The 14,569-nt window shown below is 35.2% G+C and overlaps 1 protein-coding gene across 16 annotated transcripts in view; it reads right to left on the bottom strand.

Annotated features, from left to right (window-relative positions):
- The window catches only part of LOC101899783 (patronin), a 54,580-nt gene extending 40,011 nt beyond the window's left edge, over nt 1-14,569 (bottom strand). For all 16 annotated transcript variants that reach the window (XM_059126276.1, XM_059126286.1, XM_059126280.1 and 13 more), the window contains exons 1-5: nt 12,751-14,569; nt 8,208-8,519; nt 5,089-5,313; nt 4,773-5,023; nt 2,809-2,909 (exon numbers count right to left, since the gene is read on the bottom strand). In XM_059126276.1, coding sequence (XP_058982259.1) covers nt 2,809-2,909; nt 4,773-5,023; nt 5,089-5,313; nt 8,208-8,519; nt 12,751-12,777 — 916 coding nt within the window. In that variant the 5' untranslated portion in view covers nt 12,778-14,569. The remainder of the gene's footprint in view (nt 1-2,808; nt 2,910-4,772; nt 5,024-5,088; nt 5,314-8,207; nt 8,520-12,750) is intronic.

Here is a 14,569-nt window from a genome sequence, read left to right as displayed (position 1 = left end):
TACTACAGCCAAAGACAGAAAATTGTCTGTGCAGGTCCACGTCTTCGTATAGCCCCCATACAACGGTACCTCCGTTGTTCGGTATTTTGATGATTTTAGCAACAATATTCACCGGAATTGTTTCAAATTTAGTATTTGAAGTTCGTAATGGATACAACAGCCTATGGCAGAAAATTATCTGTTCAGGTCCACGTTTTGGTATAGCCCCCATACAACGATACCTCCCGATATTCGGTATTTTGATGATCTAAACGACACCATTACCCGGAAATATTTCAAATTTGGTATTTGAAGTTCATAATGGATATGGCAGCCTAAGACTGAAAATTGGCTGGCAGGTCCACGTCTCTCACCGATTTTTTTTTTCAAATTTTGCATTGAAATATTGCATAGCTTATGACAAAAGATGCCTATACAGGTCGGTCCACGTCGTCGTATAGACCCTAATATAACGGTTATATTCGGTATTTTTAGAATTTTCGACGGATTTTATTTTTTGAAAATTGCCAAATTCGTTCCATTCGTGGAGGGTATTCAAAGTTCCGCCCGCCCGAACATAGAGCGTTTTACTTGTTTTCTTTTTCTAGGTAGAAAATACTAGTTAAGAGACATTTTCCTATGGAAAAGACCTCCTCTAGAGGATTTCTCTTTTAAAAAAGACCTGAGGCTTTTTTCTGCTTAGGAAAGAAAAGGCCTCTGTCTATAGCCAACAAGAGACTTCTGCTGAAGGCTTTTGAAGTAGTTTTTAATATGGAAGAAGACAGATAAGATATTATTTTCTGTAGGGAAGGGAGTGTCGTCTTCTTCTCAAAAGTCCTATTATGATGTCTTCTTTCATTGAGAACCCGCAGAAAGACTATTAAAGTATTGTCCTTCTAGAGAGGTGCTTGATGGTTCTTTATAGGATTTTCTAGATAAAAACCCTCTTTTGCCATATTTTTCTATAGGAAACGATGTAAAAGGCTATTGAAAATAGGATATCTACAAAAAGGTTTTTATAGGGCTCAATTTTTGTAAAAGAAGACCACAAAAGAGGCATACAATGGTGTCAGTTTCTTCTAATTGAGATTTCTTCTTTCATGGAAAGCAGATGTTTTTTTCGGAAGACATGGAATTTTATAGAACATTCTAGCCTTTGACAGAACTTTTTATAGAAAAGCATTAGAAATGTGGTTTCTTCAAGAAGACCTCTTTTAAGTCATTTTTATGTAAGAGATTAACTTTGCTGGGAGTTATACTGTCAAAAATGATTTATTTTCTATAGAACCAGGCATTGATGGTTATTTTTTTTTTATAAAAAGGGCATAGGATGAAGCCTCTCCAAAAGAAAAGACTTTTGATCAACATTGGAATAGTTTAAAGATGAGATCTACATAAAATAAAGGGGAGCTAAAAAAGATTAGACCATTGATAGCCGAAATTTATATGAACTTCGGTCTTTCTATTTCTAAACCATGGGACTCACGATCTGTGATCAATGCACAAGGGGATACATCCAAAACAGCACCCGGATTTTTTTTTTCTAAAGACTGTCCTCACCGCATATGCGGCAGCTAATAACAGTTGGGTTGCTGCAACAGCCCAAACCCAATATTTTCTTAGTCTTCTTATAGAAAAGAGTTACAAAAAATATATATAAAAATATCTCTTCAACAAGCCATCGTCCAAAAAAAATGTATCGTCTATAAATGTGAATAAATATGAAATACAAAAGTCCTTATGAACTTCCTGATAGGCCCCTTTCTTTTTGGCCGAATCACTACTACCAACCGTAGACCAAAATGTGTTTTTATTTCAAAAAAGAGAAAAAAAACAAAGAAAAAAGGACAAAATACGAAAAAGCAAGGTAATGGGAACCTGGGGACGGACAATGATTGTCACACACAAGCCACCATTAAAACTGGTAGTTGAATTCTTTTTATCTATAACCCATTTCCTGTGAAAACAAAAAAAAAAAACAAACAAAACAAATACGTGATATTTATAAACAATTAGAGATTTTTAACGTCATCTCTAATTTGAGAATGAATGGTGGATAAATTTTTTGATTTCTTTGAAACAAATGAAAAAAAAAAAAAAAATACCTGTTTCAGAGACACAACCGTAGAAGATGTTTGCTCTTTAGCTTAAGGTTAGTGTTGCTGTTGTTGTTGTCAAATAATACAATGTATCTATTTCTTTTTTGTTGTTTGCTATGTGAGGGTGTTTGTGTGTGTTTCTTTAGTTTGCAATATACATTTTGCAAGGCTAATAATAATAATAATGATGATAGTAACGATAAAACAGGACAAAAACTTAAGGATGTTAGCCCTTTACCAAAATGGAAGAATAATGCCACAATGTTTGCATTTTGTTTTTTTTACTCAAAATCCTTGTTGATTGGGAGGAAAAAAGCTCCTCTAAAGGTTTTTTTATTTGTACAACAAATTGGGTGCTGGCTTTTCTTGTTCAAAATTATTTTTCATTTAGAGTATTTAGTGGGTGTTGTGGTCAAGGAAAAACAAAAACACAAAAATAAAAAAAATGAAAAGTGTGGTGGAAATTCGGTTACCATGAAAAAAGACCAATACCATAACGGAACACAAACAAACCTTTTCCGGTTTTACCATTTTCTATAACGGAATTCGTTTTTTTAGAGAAGCGAAATGAAAAAATTTGAAATTATTAACAAAAAAATGATAAAAAATCAAAATGATAGCAAAAAGAGACAGAAAAAGAAAAAAAGTAAACAAAACAATAAACCAAAATAAACCCACGAAAGAAAGTAATGCAAAACGCATATAAATAGAAAAGAGAAGGTGTACATACCAGCTGAATCCATGCCAGGATAACTGACACAATTGGCCGGATGGATTTCAAACAAATTGAAGAGGTCAGCCAGTAGGATTAGGAGATTTAATTTCATTGAGCTGAAAGGAAAGAGAAAAATACATTATTTAATATGGAAACAAATTAAAAATGAAAACACATCAGAGGATTTTTTCGGGAATAGGACAACTACTGCCTTTTTCGTCAAAGAACAAAAGACTAGACAAACGAAGCATGTCAACCTAACTCTTTTTTTTAATATTTTCAATTTGTACAGTAAACTAGCCCATAGCGCTATGGACGGTTCCAAAAACTTCTATAAACATTAAAACAAATTAAAACCAGTAAAGAAAGTCTTAAAGTCGGGCAGGGCCGACTTTATGATACCCTACACCACTTTGCTGATTTAGTAGAGCTCCGCATAACAATTAAAAGTTTTTATGGGAGAATTCAATCATACACGCTATGATTATAATTAAAATTTAAAATTCAAAGGACTAAATATGCCGAAGCATTTGTATCTTTTAAATTCGAACTTGTATTGCCCATTTGGTGCACAATGAATTTGAAATCAGATAAAAAATATATATGGGAGCTATATACAAATCAGAACCGATCTCGATAAAATTTGGCAAAGATATTTCTGAGCTGAATTTGATATATATCCCTGAATATCGTTGTTACAGAGTGCATATTACGGCTGTGGGTAACAAATATAACAAATCGGATGAACAGTATATATGGGAGCTATAGCTATATCTGAACCGATCTTCACCAAATTTGACATACTAGCTTCTAGACTCAATTCGGTCGTATATGCCATCCCATTTGGGCAAATATTAGACGTTTGGTGCACAATCAAAGGTAAATCGAACGAAGTTATATATGGGAGCTACATCCAAATCTGAACCGATCTCGTTAAAATTTAGCAAACGTATTTCTGAGCTGTATTTGATATATTTCCCTGAATATCGTTGTGACGGATTGCATATTACGGCTGTGGGTAACAAATATAACAAATCGGATGAACATTATATATGGGAGCTATAGCTATATCTAAACCGATCTTCACCAAATTTGACATACTAGCTTCTAGACTCAATTCGGTCGTAAATGTCAAATTTCATCCCATTTGGGCAAATATTAGACGTTTGGTGCACAATCAAAGGTAAATCGGACGAAGTTATATATGGGAGCTATATCCAAATCTGAACCGACCTCGATAAAATTTAGCAAAGGTATTTCTGAGCTGTATTTGATATATTTCCCCAAATATTGTTGTTACAGAGTGCATATTACGGCTACGGAGGACAAAAATAACAAATCGGATGAACAATATATACAACAATATATCGGTTGTAGGTGCAAAATTTCATACTATTTGGGCTGATATTACACGTTTGGTGGACAATAAAAGGCAAATCGGACGAAGATATATATGGGTGCTATATCTAAATTTTGACCGATTATCTCCAATTTCATTAGGGTTCGTCATTGGGCCGAACAAATGATTTGTGCAAAATTTCATCTGGATATGGCAATAAATGCGAACTGTACTTTGTTTACAAAAATACATGGACAGACAGACAAATCGACCCAGAATGTGATTCTATGCAGATCATCAAAAGAAACTATGGGTCTATATCGTTTCCTTTTGCCTGTCACAAACAAATGCACCTGACCACCTTGTGGTGTAGGGCATAAAAATGAGCAAAATTAACAATTGATTGACGGTTCCAAAAACTTCCATACATGACTTCTCTTTTGTTCTTTTACTAAAAAGCCAACGGAGCTAGTCCACAAAAAATCCTCATATGTATTTCCACCTTGAGAATTCAGGGTTTGTTTCGGTGTGACTATACGAAAAAAAAATTTTTTGTTTAGCTCGAAAAAATTAATTTGGTGTTGTGCTGTTCTATCGCTTTCATTTTCGCATAGTCATACCATGGTATAAGCATATTTACCCCCTCATATAGGTGACATCCTCGGGTAGCATATGGAACACATTGTATGGCAGATATTTCTGTGAAAAATTGCTAACTAGCAACACATTGTGTATGGAATCTTCAACGGCAGGCAAATAATTGATACGAACTTCTGTCCACGACAATACCTTGGGACAATAGTACGATATCAATAGGGCCAGGCAAATGCCATCGCACAAGTCTTGAAAATCTCGAACGGGTGGTATATCCAGAGACTGCAAACGTTTGGTCTGAAAAAAATAGATGAAAGACAATTAAAAATATGACCCAAATAACAATTTACATCTCAACTTACACTATCCTCATCCAAGGATGTTTGCACATCCCTTTCGATGCGTTTCTTTAGCGCCGCACATGTATGCGACACCCATGAGAGTATGGTTTGTTCGACATTACCACTGGCCAGCTGGGGATTAACATTACCCGATATACGTTTAATGGCATTATTGACCCTCTCATTTGATGTGATTTCCTTGGCATACAACAACATCAATGATTCTATAACCGCTATATGGGCCACCTGGAAAATAAAACATAATTGTAAAGATAAATAAATTTGTGTGTGTGTGGGTGATAAGAAAACTTGAGGGGATTTCATTTCATTTCGCTGTGTTAATTCTTCTCACTGCATATTTGTAGAAATATTTTATTTCTCTAAGGTCTTAAGTAAATTGTATTTTTATCAAATGATGATAAATGTGAGTCATTATATAAAACAAATATTTATACCCTGAGCCATATTTTTTAATATCTAGTTGTTGATTATTTGAATGGGGGAGGTGGTGGTATGGTATTTAATTTGTCTGGGTTATTAAATTTAAAATAAAAAACTTTTTTCCAAGTCTTAATTCTCAAGATGAGCTGGACTACAGGGCAAATATGGAGAGGATTTAAGAGAGCTCATATTCTATGGAAAATATTTGAATCTAGTCTTTCTAAAATGGTACTTGAAAAAGCTCTTTAGAAATAAGCCCACATGGGATTTGGTTCCATACAAAAGGTGGATTTAGGATGGAAAATACTTTAGTAGGTGCTTTAAAAATAGAGACCAACGATCTATTTTGGAGATCTTAACTTGTTGATATACAATTAGTTTTCCTTATCTCTACTACTAGGAACTTAATATCTTTGACAAAAAAAACCCGAGGAACTACATTTAACGTTCTTCTCAGACATAGATCCCATCACCACCTATGGGTTTGCTAAAATCATCCCCTAGCTGTTCAACCTCATGCGACAGGTATATGTACCGGATCAGTAGCCAATGATCTTCGCTAATGTACCCATTGGTGCCAGCTTGAACAGTGCCGCTCCGGTCACCCAAGCATACGAGACAGAATTTTGTAGTGCCTGCGTCGTCACCTTTTTCTTAGCCTTGGGTTACTGGTCCTCAGTTAACAGTATCATCTTCACAGCCCCTGGCTCAGATGGGGATTTGGTTGTTGTTGTTGTAGCAGCTCATACTATTGTGTTCGTTCTGACTGCTCTCGTTCAGGCTCTGCTTCTGAATCCAGTCTCAAAAAGGAAGCAACCTGAACGGGTTGGGCCGACAACGATACTGGAATTAGGTGAGTAGGTTTGGCTGGGCAACGAAATGGTTGCAGCGTGTCATGCGGGCCTTAGCCACAAGCTGGGCAGATATTCTGCACATCGCTGTCAAATCGGGCTCAATAGGAATCGAGACGACTGCACCATCCGGATCTTAACTGAGCCAAAACTACTCGGGTTTGTTGGGACCGCTCTCGCTTTTCAGCTGCAATGGGAAATGGTACAGTAGTACAGTATTCACTCTTATAACCTTCCATGACTTCTGAGACCGCGGTAGATGTCTGCGTTCTAATCCCCCGAAATACATTTTGATTTGGATTTGGTCTCTTTTAATACAGCTTCCTTCAAAGAGATTGGCAACTCTGCAGACAAGATACCTTTATGTCCACTCGCTGTAGCCTTCGTTGTAGCTTGTATTGATTAATCAATTTATCGGCTCGACAGAGGCAATAGACAGACCTAGATTTCCTGTCTGACATAGATTTCCTGTTCTTTCTCGCAGATAGATTGAAATTCGTCCTTACATTCCCTTGTTATAGAGGGTAGTACCAGAGGCGTTTTTGGGGGGGCTTGATTTCTTTCTTTCTTTCGATACCACCTTTTGAGATGAGCAGAGGTCTCCCACTGTTCTTCTACAGATACAAGGTGTATGAAAATGAAATCATTTGGAAATTCCATAGCCGATTTTTATTATTCTAAAGATAGGAAACACATTACCGTCTCTTTCGGTTCCAAAATTTAACAATTTAAAGAAAATTTACTCTATCTGCTGCAGAATGTTCTGGCCGAAGGGGTTTTCGATTTGTCTACATATGAGAATTTTCTTCTAAAAAATTATAATATTTAGGAAATTATATTGAAATAGGTTGGAAACCTTCATAGAATATCTATTTGTTTGGCCTTCTTCATATTATCCAAGGCTGCAGGTTAAAAATTCAAAGAAACACGAGCAAGGGAGTTTTTGTACTGTATACTGTCGAGAATTTCCTTCTTGAAAAGATATAATATCCAGGGATTTTTCTACAGAAATAAGTTGGAAGCTTTTATAGAAGATCTAGATGGGGTCTTCTTCTGCAGGAAGTAGACTCTCATATTGTCCAATTCCACAGATTTAAGACTCGAAAAAAATTCCTTAATCTGCTGTAGGAGATACCATGCGAGGGAGTTTTTGAATTGCCTACAGATAATATTTTCATTCTAAAAAATAAATAAGATAACAATTTATTGTTATTGGAACATATCAAATTTCCATAGGTCTTTTTGAAAATGTTAGGTCAGCTCGTTAAAAAAAAAACAGCCTGCTAGTCTTATTCAATAGATAATCCCTGTGTAGGCCCTCCCTTTTGAAAACCTGCTCTATAATGCAACTGTAATAAAAGGAATTGATAAAACGATTTTTATAGAATATAATAAAGTGCTCCTTACCCAAAGGAAAAATAGCTCAAACTGAGTTTGTTTCCTATAAGATAAATTAACACAGATGGTATCTATATGCCTAGAAACTGTAGACTTGTTGTCAATGCAATTTGACATTATTTCAGCGGCTGCACCACACTATTCTATTGCTTTTGTATCTTTCTTATATTCTCATTGTTTGATTCCTATTACAGACTATAATTCATCTTCCATAATAACACTATAATATTTGTCTTTTTAATTCAAATTCTTCCCCATGACATCATGTAGGACACACTTTGGAATATCAGTTCCTTTGTTAATATTTATAAACTTCGGTTAACTAAACCAAAAATTCCTTCTCTAAACAAATTTTTCCAGCCCAATATTCACTATTATCTACCCACTGCAAAGTAATACACATGTGAGTCTAATTAACATAAAATTAATGTACATAAATTGTTTACTTACAATCCTCAGTGGATTTGTTTGTATGAGAACGGTTTCGGTCAATGGCATATCCTTTGTCTCGTTGACGGGTACACCTTTGCGGGCCAATGTCTGCAGTATCGACCAATGATTAAGGCTTTGGTAATTTGGATCTGAATATAAATTCGACAAGGTTTGACAATAGATTGTGGCATTTGCTAAATCAACAACAATTTGGGGTTTTAATCGTTCCTGATTTTCGTGATCGCGATAGAATGGCTCCTTTAAATTGTCCGGTACACGATTGTTGTAGGCTTTGGAGAGTAACCATTTTACCGAGGCACGATAGCGGGCCTGCAAGAAAGAAAAACGTAAAAATAGATTAATAAACAAATATGGCATAACAAGAACATAGAATGATAATTAATTATGAGAAAACTTATGTTGATGATAATGATGAGGAGTAAGGAAGGTGATGGTTTCTTGTCTAATGGTTGTGGCTATTTTTAAAGTCAAATCAAATAGGTAGCTGGAAAAAGAAGAAGAATAATTATCTCAACGTAATGGAATTTCAGCAAAATCCCCATAATGAATGAATGAATGCATTGCTATAATTATTCCAGATGCAGGCACAGCCAGCCAACTAGCTAGGCGGCCGCCACAAGACATTTGGTGGCACACAAATATCTACTTATTTTTAGTTTTTGAAAGAGACACAACTCACAAAAGTCATCTTCTCATCGACCACCTATCCTATTTATAGGGCAGCACACGCACCCAGCTAGCCAGTCAGCCAGCTCGCAAGCCAACCAGTGAAGTAACATTTCATTTTAGCTGGCCATTTATTCTAACGCAGAATTATGTCAGCGTTTTTTGCGTTTTGTTGGTTCCCGTCATGTTTTTTTGTGCCGTTTGGCAAAACAAAATGTGTTATGTTTCATTTTTGTTTTGTGCTTGCTCCAACGTTGTTAATAAACCAAAAATTGTGGGGGCTTGGTTAAGACCAGTAGGAATTTACTGCACTCACTAGTCTAGCTCGCCACCACTGCTGTCCCTTTGTTTCTGTGAAATTATGGAGTGTGGTTACAGGTTGAACCTGTTTTAATGGCAAGTGGCAGGCAGCAGGCGTCGGCCAGCAAAACCTTACTTTGTAATACCCACCAACTACATATGATTTTGACGCGGACAATGATGATTGAGCGGCAGAGAGGTCAAGTGTGTGTGTGAGAGAGAGAGTCTTGTCGGGACAACATCAACAGACAAAACAAAAGTGAAATTAACAATAAAATATTATGTTTGACAATATTAGATGAACATAAAGAAGAAGAAATAATAAAGAAATATGAAAATATAAAGGGGGAAGTTGTTCCCCTCCCTTCCGTTCAACAAAAAGAATATTCATTCTTATTATCATGTGTAGGTTTAATTTGTGAGTACGTCGTATAGTACTCAACCAATAAGAATGACAATGATGATGACAGAGAGCAGCAATGATTGTGAGACCGGAGAGAGAGGACGCGAGCCAATTGTCAACAACAACAGACGAAACAAAAGTGAAATTACCCATTTGCTAATAAAATGTATGCTAATATAAAGAGGTGTATGAAAGAATATAAAGAAAAATATTGGACAAGAAGAAGAAAATAAACAATCTTCTTATTATTATCAAGTACAGGTTTATTTTGAGCGTACACAGGTACTCGATAATTCATGAGAATCTGAGGAGAAAACACGGAAAGCAGATGAGCTGTCATTTTCAATTAAATTATGATCTTTTGTATAGATAACCCTTAGTGATATTTAGGTCGACTGGTGGTTAATCAACTTTTGGTATTAAAAATACTAATGTGAGATTTTCTAACCCTTTTGCAGTTTCAGTATTGAAGTCAGTAAAATTAAAATGCATAATTTTGAATGGACCAAGTCAAATAAAGTAGGTCGTCAATATAACGACAATTTTTTCCTTTCGATAGAGCAATAAAGATGGAACATAGAAATTTTGCACATCAATGGATTTTGCTCGTAGGATGTTTGGTATTAAAAACAAGATCCATAGCTCCACGTTTATCGATCACAATTTCCAATTAAATCAGCTGTAATTTGACATTTTGGAATTTTTTTAGTGATTTTACTACCCCAAAAAATACACAATGTGGGATCTCTTTCTGGTAAATACTTGAAAAATATTTTAATTAGGTTTACGTTTGTACAAATACCCCTTAATTAGTACCTTCTGATTTTAGGTATTTTCAAGGATTTGGCTCCAGAATCCAACCAAATCAACTCTAATTTGATATTTCGCTTTCTCAGTGTAATATAGGTCCTTGTTTTGATATAATAATTTTCGATATTTAGAAGTTTTTTTTTTGATGTTTTGAATTATCAGTGCGTTACTCCCAAAAAATATTCCATTTAAGTTTACTTTTTAGTATAGTTCCATATAATGGTACCTCCTGATTTTCGGTATTTCGAATGTTTCAAACCCTCACTTTCAACCAAATAAAAAGAATGTCAATAATAAGTAATTTTCGTAATTTACAGATTTAGTAATACATTTTAATGGTTCTCTTCGTTAATGTTCTCAAATAACGGACATGTCATCATTATTATCGATAACGGTCGATTAAGCCATCTGGTCACACGGCAATTTGAAACGTAACATATGAAAATACCGTTATTTTTCTCCTATGGAAATTTTTATTGAAGGAAAGGAAGAAGAGAGAGAAATTATATCAGTTCATAATCTTAATACCACACGTCAACTCATGACGACAAAATGGCAGATCATCAAAATTTAAAGGAAATAGAATCGAAAGTGTAAAAGGTAATAAAAGTGGCCAGACTACACTTCAAATTTTGGCGACAAATTATTTAAATTTTCTCTTTTACCCGAAAACTAATCGCAATAATAAAGTGACCTGGACACACATCAAATTATTAGATTTTTCTGATTTTAGCCCAAATAACTTATCCCAAAATTTGCAAAAAATGAATGTGTAATAAAGTGACCTGGCCACACATCAAATTATTTCATTTTTTTTATTGATTTTAGCCAAATGTTACTATTTAAAAATTGCAAAAATTAATAGTATATTAAAGTGACAAGGACACACATCAACTTTTATCGAAATTATTTAAATTTTCTTTTTCTAGCTAAAAATTACTATCCACAAATCGGAAAAAAATAAAAGTGAACTGGCGACCCATCAAATTTTATAAAATAATCTTTGGACAAATATTAACAATTCATAAATTTTAAAAAATTAAATGTGTAACAAAGTGTAAATTATAGGAAAATTGTCTTTTTGCACATAAAATTGCTATCCAGAAATTGGAAAGAAATAAGTGTTAGAGTGACCTGGCCACACAATTGTTCGGTAAAATTAAGAAATTTTCTTTTTAGCTAAAAAAAAGTTCTAAAAATTCGAAAAAAATAAGTGACCTGGTCACACATCAGAATTATTAAAAATGTCCATCTAGCCAAAGTTTAACTATCCAAAAATCGGATAAAATGATAAAATAAATTAAAGTGATATGGCCACACATTAAAATTATGTCGACAAATTATTAAAAAGTGACTTTTAGAAAGAAAAAAACGGTTCTTTCTGATTTTCGGTTCTTAAAAGGCTTCGAGTTCTTTGTAGGAATTTTGGGTAGCCTATTTGGCCATAAGACAAATTTTCACATTATGGAAGGTAAATACTATTTACTTGTCTTCTATTCGGATAACTATGTGATCATCTCTCCCTTTCCCGCTCTCCGTTTGATTTGATCTACTTCATTGAAAATGAGAAATGATTGATATGCCTCTCTCCCAACTTGCAGCTGACTGGGAGGGGGCAGCAGGCCACAGACGAATAAAAATTTAGCGGGTTGGGTAGTTGCCCATTTTTTACTATTTTTTTCTTCATTTCTTTTCAGTACCTATATTCGCATAATTCAAAATAAGACAAATATTTATCGTGTTTATCGTCGTTATTGGCGTTTGCGTTCGTCATTATCTTGGCTGTGTTTGCCGCCGCAGTCGCTGTTGCTGCTGTCACATTTATTCTAATAACACACTCCACAACAACAGTGCGGCACCACACAACAAAAAAAAGTTGACACTGCTCATTTGGCAATAGATGTAGGCGAATGACACCATATAGCCAGAAACAATAACAACCACAACAACAACAACGAACGAGTAAATATCAAAATAAAGTATGAAAAAAAGCCCACCAACAACAATCTTTTCAAAACCCGACTTGTTCATTAACATTGAAATATTTTAAGAAATTAAAAGTATTTAAGAAAACAGCAAAAAAAAAAACACACAGCAAACACACATTCCAAATAAAATGATGAGGGAGGAGAATGATTGAGATCATGATTTTGCAAGGAGAAAAAACAACAACAAAAATGAGTGAGAAAATGATAAATAAATCAAATAAAACCAAAAAAAAATAACAACACCAAATGTCTTCCGCTGTCATTTGCGATTCCAATTTTGGGGCAAAGACGAAGAAAAAGATCACTTTGGTGGGTATTTTCTGGCTCAATGAATTTTGAATATGACGATGATGACAATCCAAAGCATGCATACCTGACGAATTTCTTGAGTCTCATCCATTGTGCTGCGGCAATGTTGTTTCTGTTGTTGTTGCTGGTGATGACGATGATGATGATGTTAATGTTGAATTTTTGTGTAATATTTTTTCGTCGTTCACACACTCAAATAGACACAAAAATCGCCTGTCTTTCAATACCGAGGAATTTGTTTTGTTGTTTTTGCTGGCAGCGAAGTCAAGCAAAACAGCCCCCAATGATTTTTGACTAGAAGCAGCAACAATAAATGTGCAGCGGCAGCGTAGTGTGTGCGTGTGTGGGGATAGGATTGTATGAAGTCAGAGAGGAGTGACGTTTATTCAGCTACTGATTCTTCTTCTTTTGCTTCTCCTCGACTTCCAACAAACACCACCACTCCACAACAAATGCTCCTTCCGACTACCAATTTTTTCCGTTTCTTATGCTATTATGTGGCCAGCTTAAGCCAGTAGCTAACATGCAGCAGCACAGTAATATTTGCAGGGCAGGCGTTTCCACATAGAAAAAAATGGAATATTGTAGGTTTTTTCAACTGTTGTTGTAGCGTGTGCCGTGTCTGTAACTTCTTTCCGCTTGCTTACTTTCACCGTGACACCATGAACAAAAATTTTCGCCAATCCGTTGATGTGATGTGTTTTTAGGAGCCGTCGTCGGCGTATCAATTGGATGAATGGTCGCTCGTTTGGATGTTTGTTTTGTTGTCTTCTTTGCTGTGCTTTTGGCTTTTCTTCTAGGTCCCCTCCTTTGATTAGTTTTCTTCTTAAGTAATTAGATGATTATCTTCGGCTTGCTGGCTGCCACACACAGCAAGTTGCAGTAAAAAGTGGCTTACTAAATGCAATCGCCGTTTATTGATGATGGAGGCTAGACGACGGATGACGGACGACGTTAGCGTAGCGGCAAATTACCAACCATCAACCAAGAAGAAGTTCAGTGTCCGTCCATTACAGAGAATTATAACTGCACTTTGAATGAAACATTTTCTTCAAAGCCAGTCACACACTGCCAGTCGGTTCAGTACAAGAAAGAAGAAAATCTGAGAAGCAAAAAATGATTCACTCTCATACAACATCGACCAGCCAGCCGACCGACCAACAACAGAAAGGCAGAGCGGTGGGCGTAGAGGTTTCGTTGGCAGCGGCAGCGTTTGTTAGCAGCACTGTCAACGTCGTCACTTTTATTTTAATATGTTTGTCCACCGTTACTTGTGTATGGTGTGTCAGCTGTTTACAATTTCTCTAATTTCTTCTCTTCTTTGGAATAATTTAACGTTGTTTTATTCTTAAATTAACACTACCTCATTTGAACTTCACTCATTCACAATTTATTCAAAAGATTCAGGCGAAAAAATTGCCAAGTTTTAGCACAAAAATTTCTTTTAAGCTCTGTCGTCGTCGAATTTTTTTTTCTTCTTTTTTTTGACAGCAGTTGTCAAATCTGCATTAACTTTTTTGTATATTCCACTCTTCTCTCGGCAAACCAACACTCACTTTGCTGCTATGACATAGCAAAATTATTTCTCATTTTTTTCCAACACACTCTCTCTCACTTTATTTCGTTTCGTTTCTTCTTTTATGCTTTTCTTTCTTCATAAAATCACCACACAAAAAAAGCAACACCTTTTCTATTTCTTTTTTTGCAAATGCTTTTTTCAACGCGAAATAATTGCAAATTCTATTCGAATCGTTAATTTTTTAGTTGATTAGTTGGTATTAAACAAATATTTTCGAATTGTGCTTTAGTTTATTGTTGATTTTTGGTATATTTTTGACGCGAAATTCGACAGACACTCCTCGCTCCTATACCTGTTTTTCTTT

Source organism: Musca domestica, unplaced genomic scaffold, assembly GCF_030504385.1.
Source record: "Musca domestica strain aabys unplaced genomic scaffold, Musca_domestica.polishedcontigs.V.1.1 37, whole genome shotgun sequence".
NCBI lineage: Eukaryota > Metazoa > Arthropoda > Insecta > Diptera > Muscidae > Musca > Musca domestica.
The sequence above is the reverse complement of the archived record's forward strand: the minus strand, read 5'-3'. Positions and strand labels throughout refer to the sequence as shown.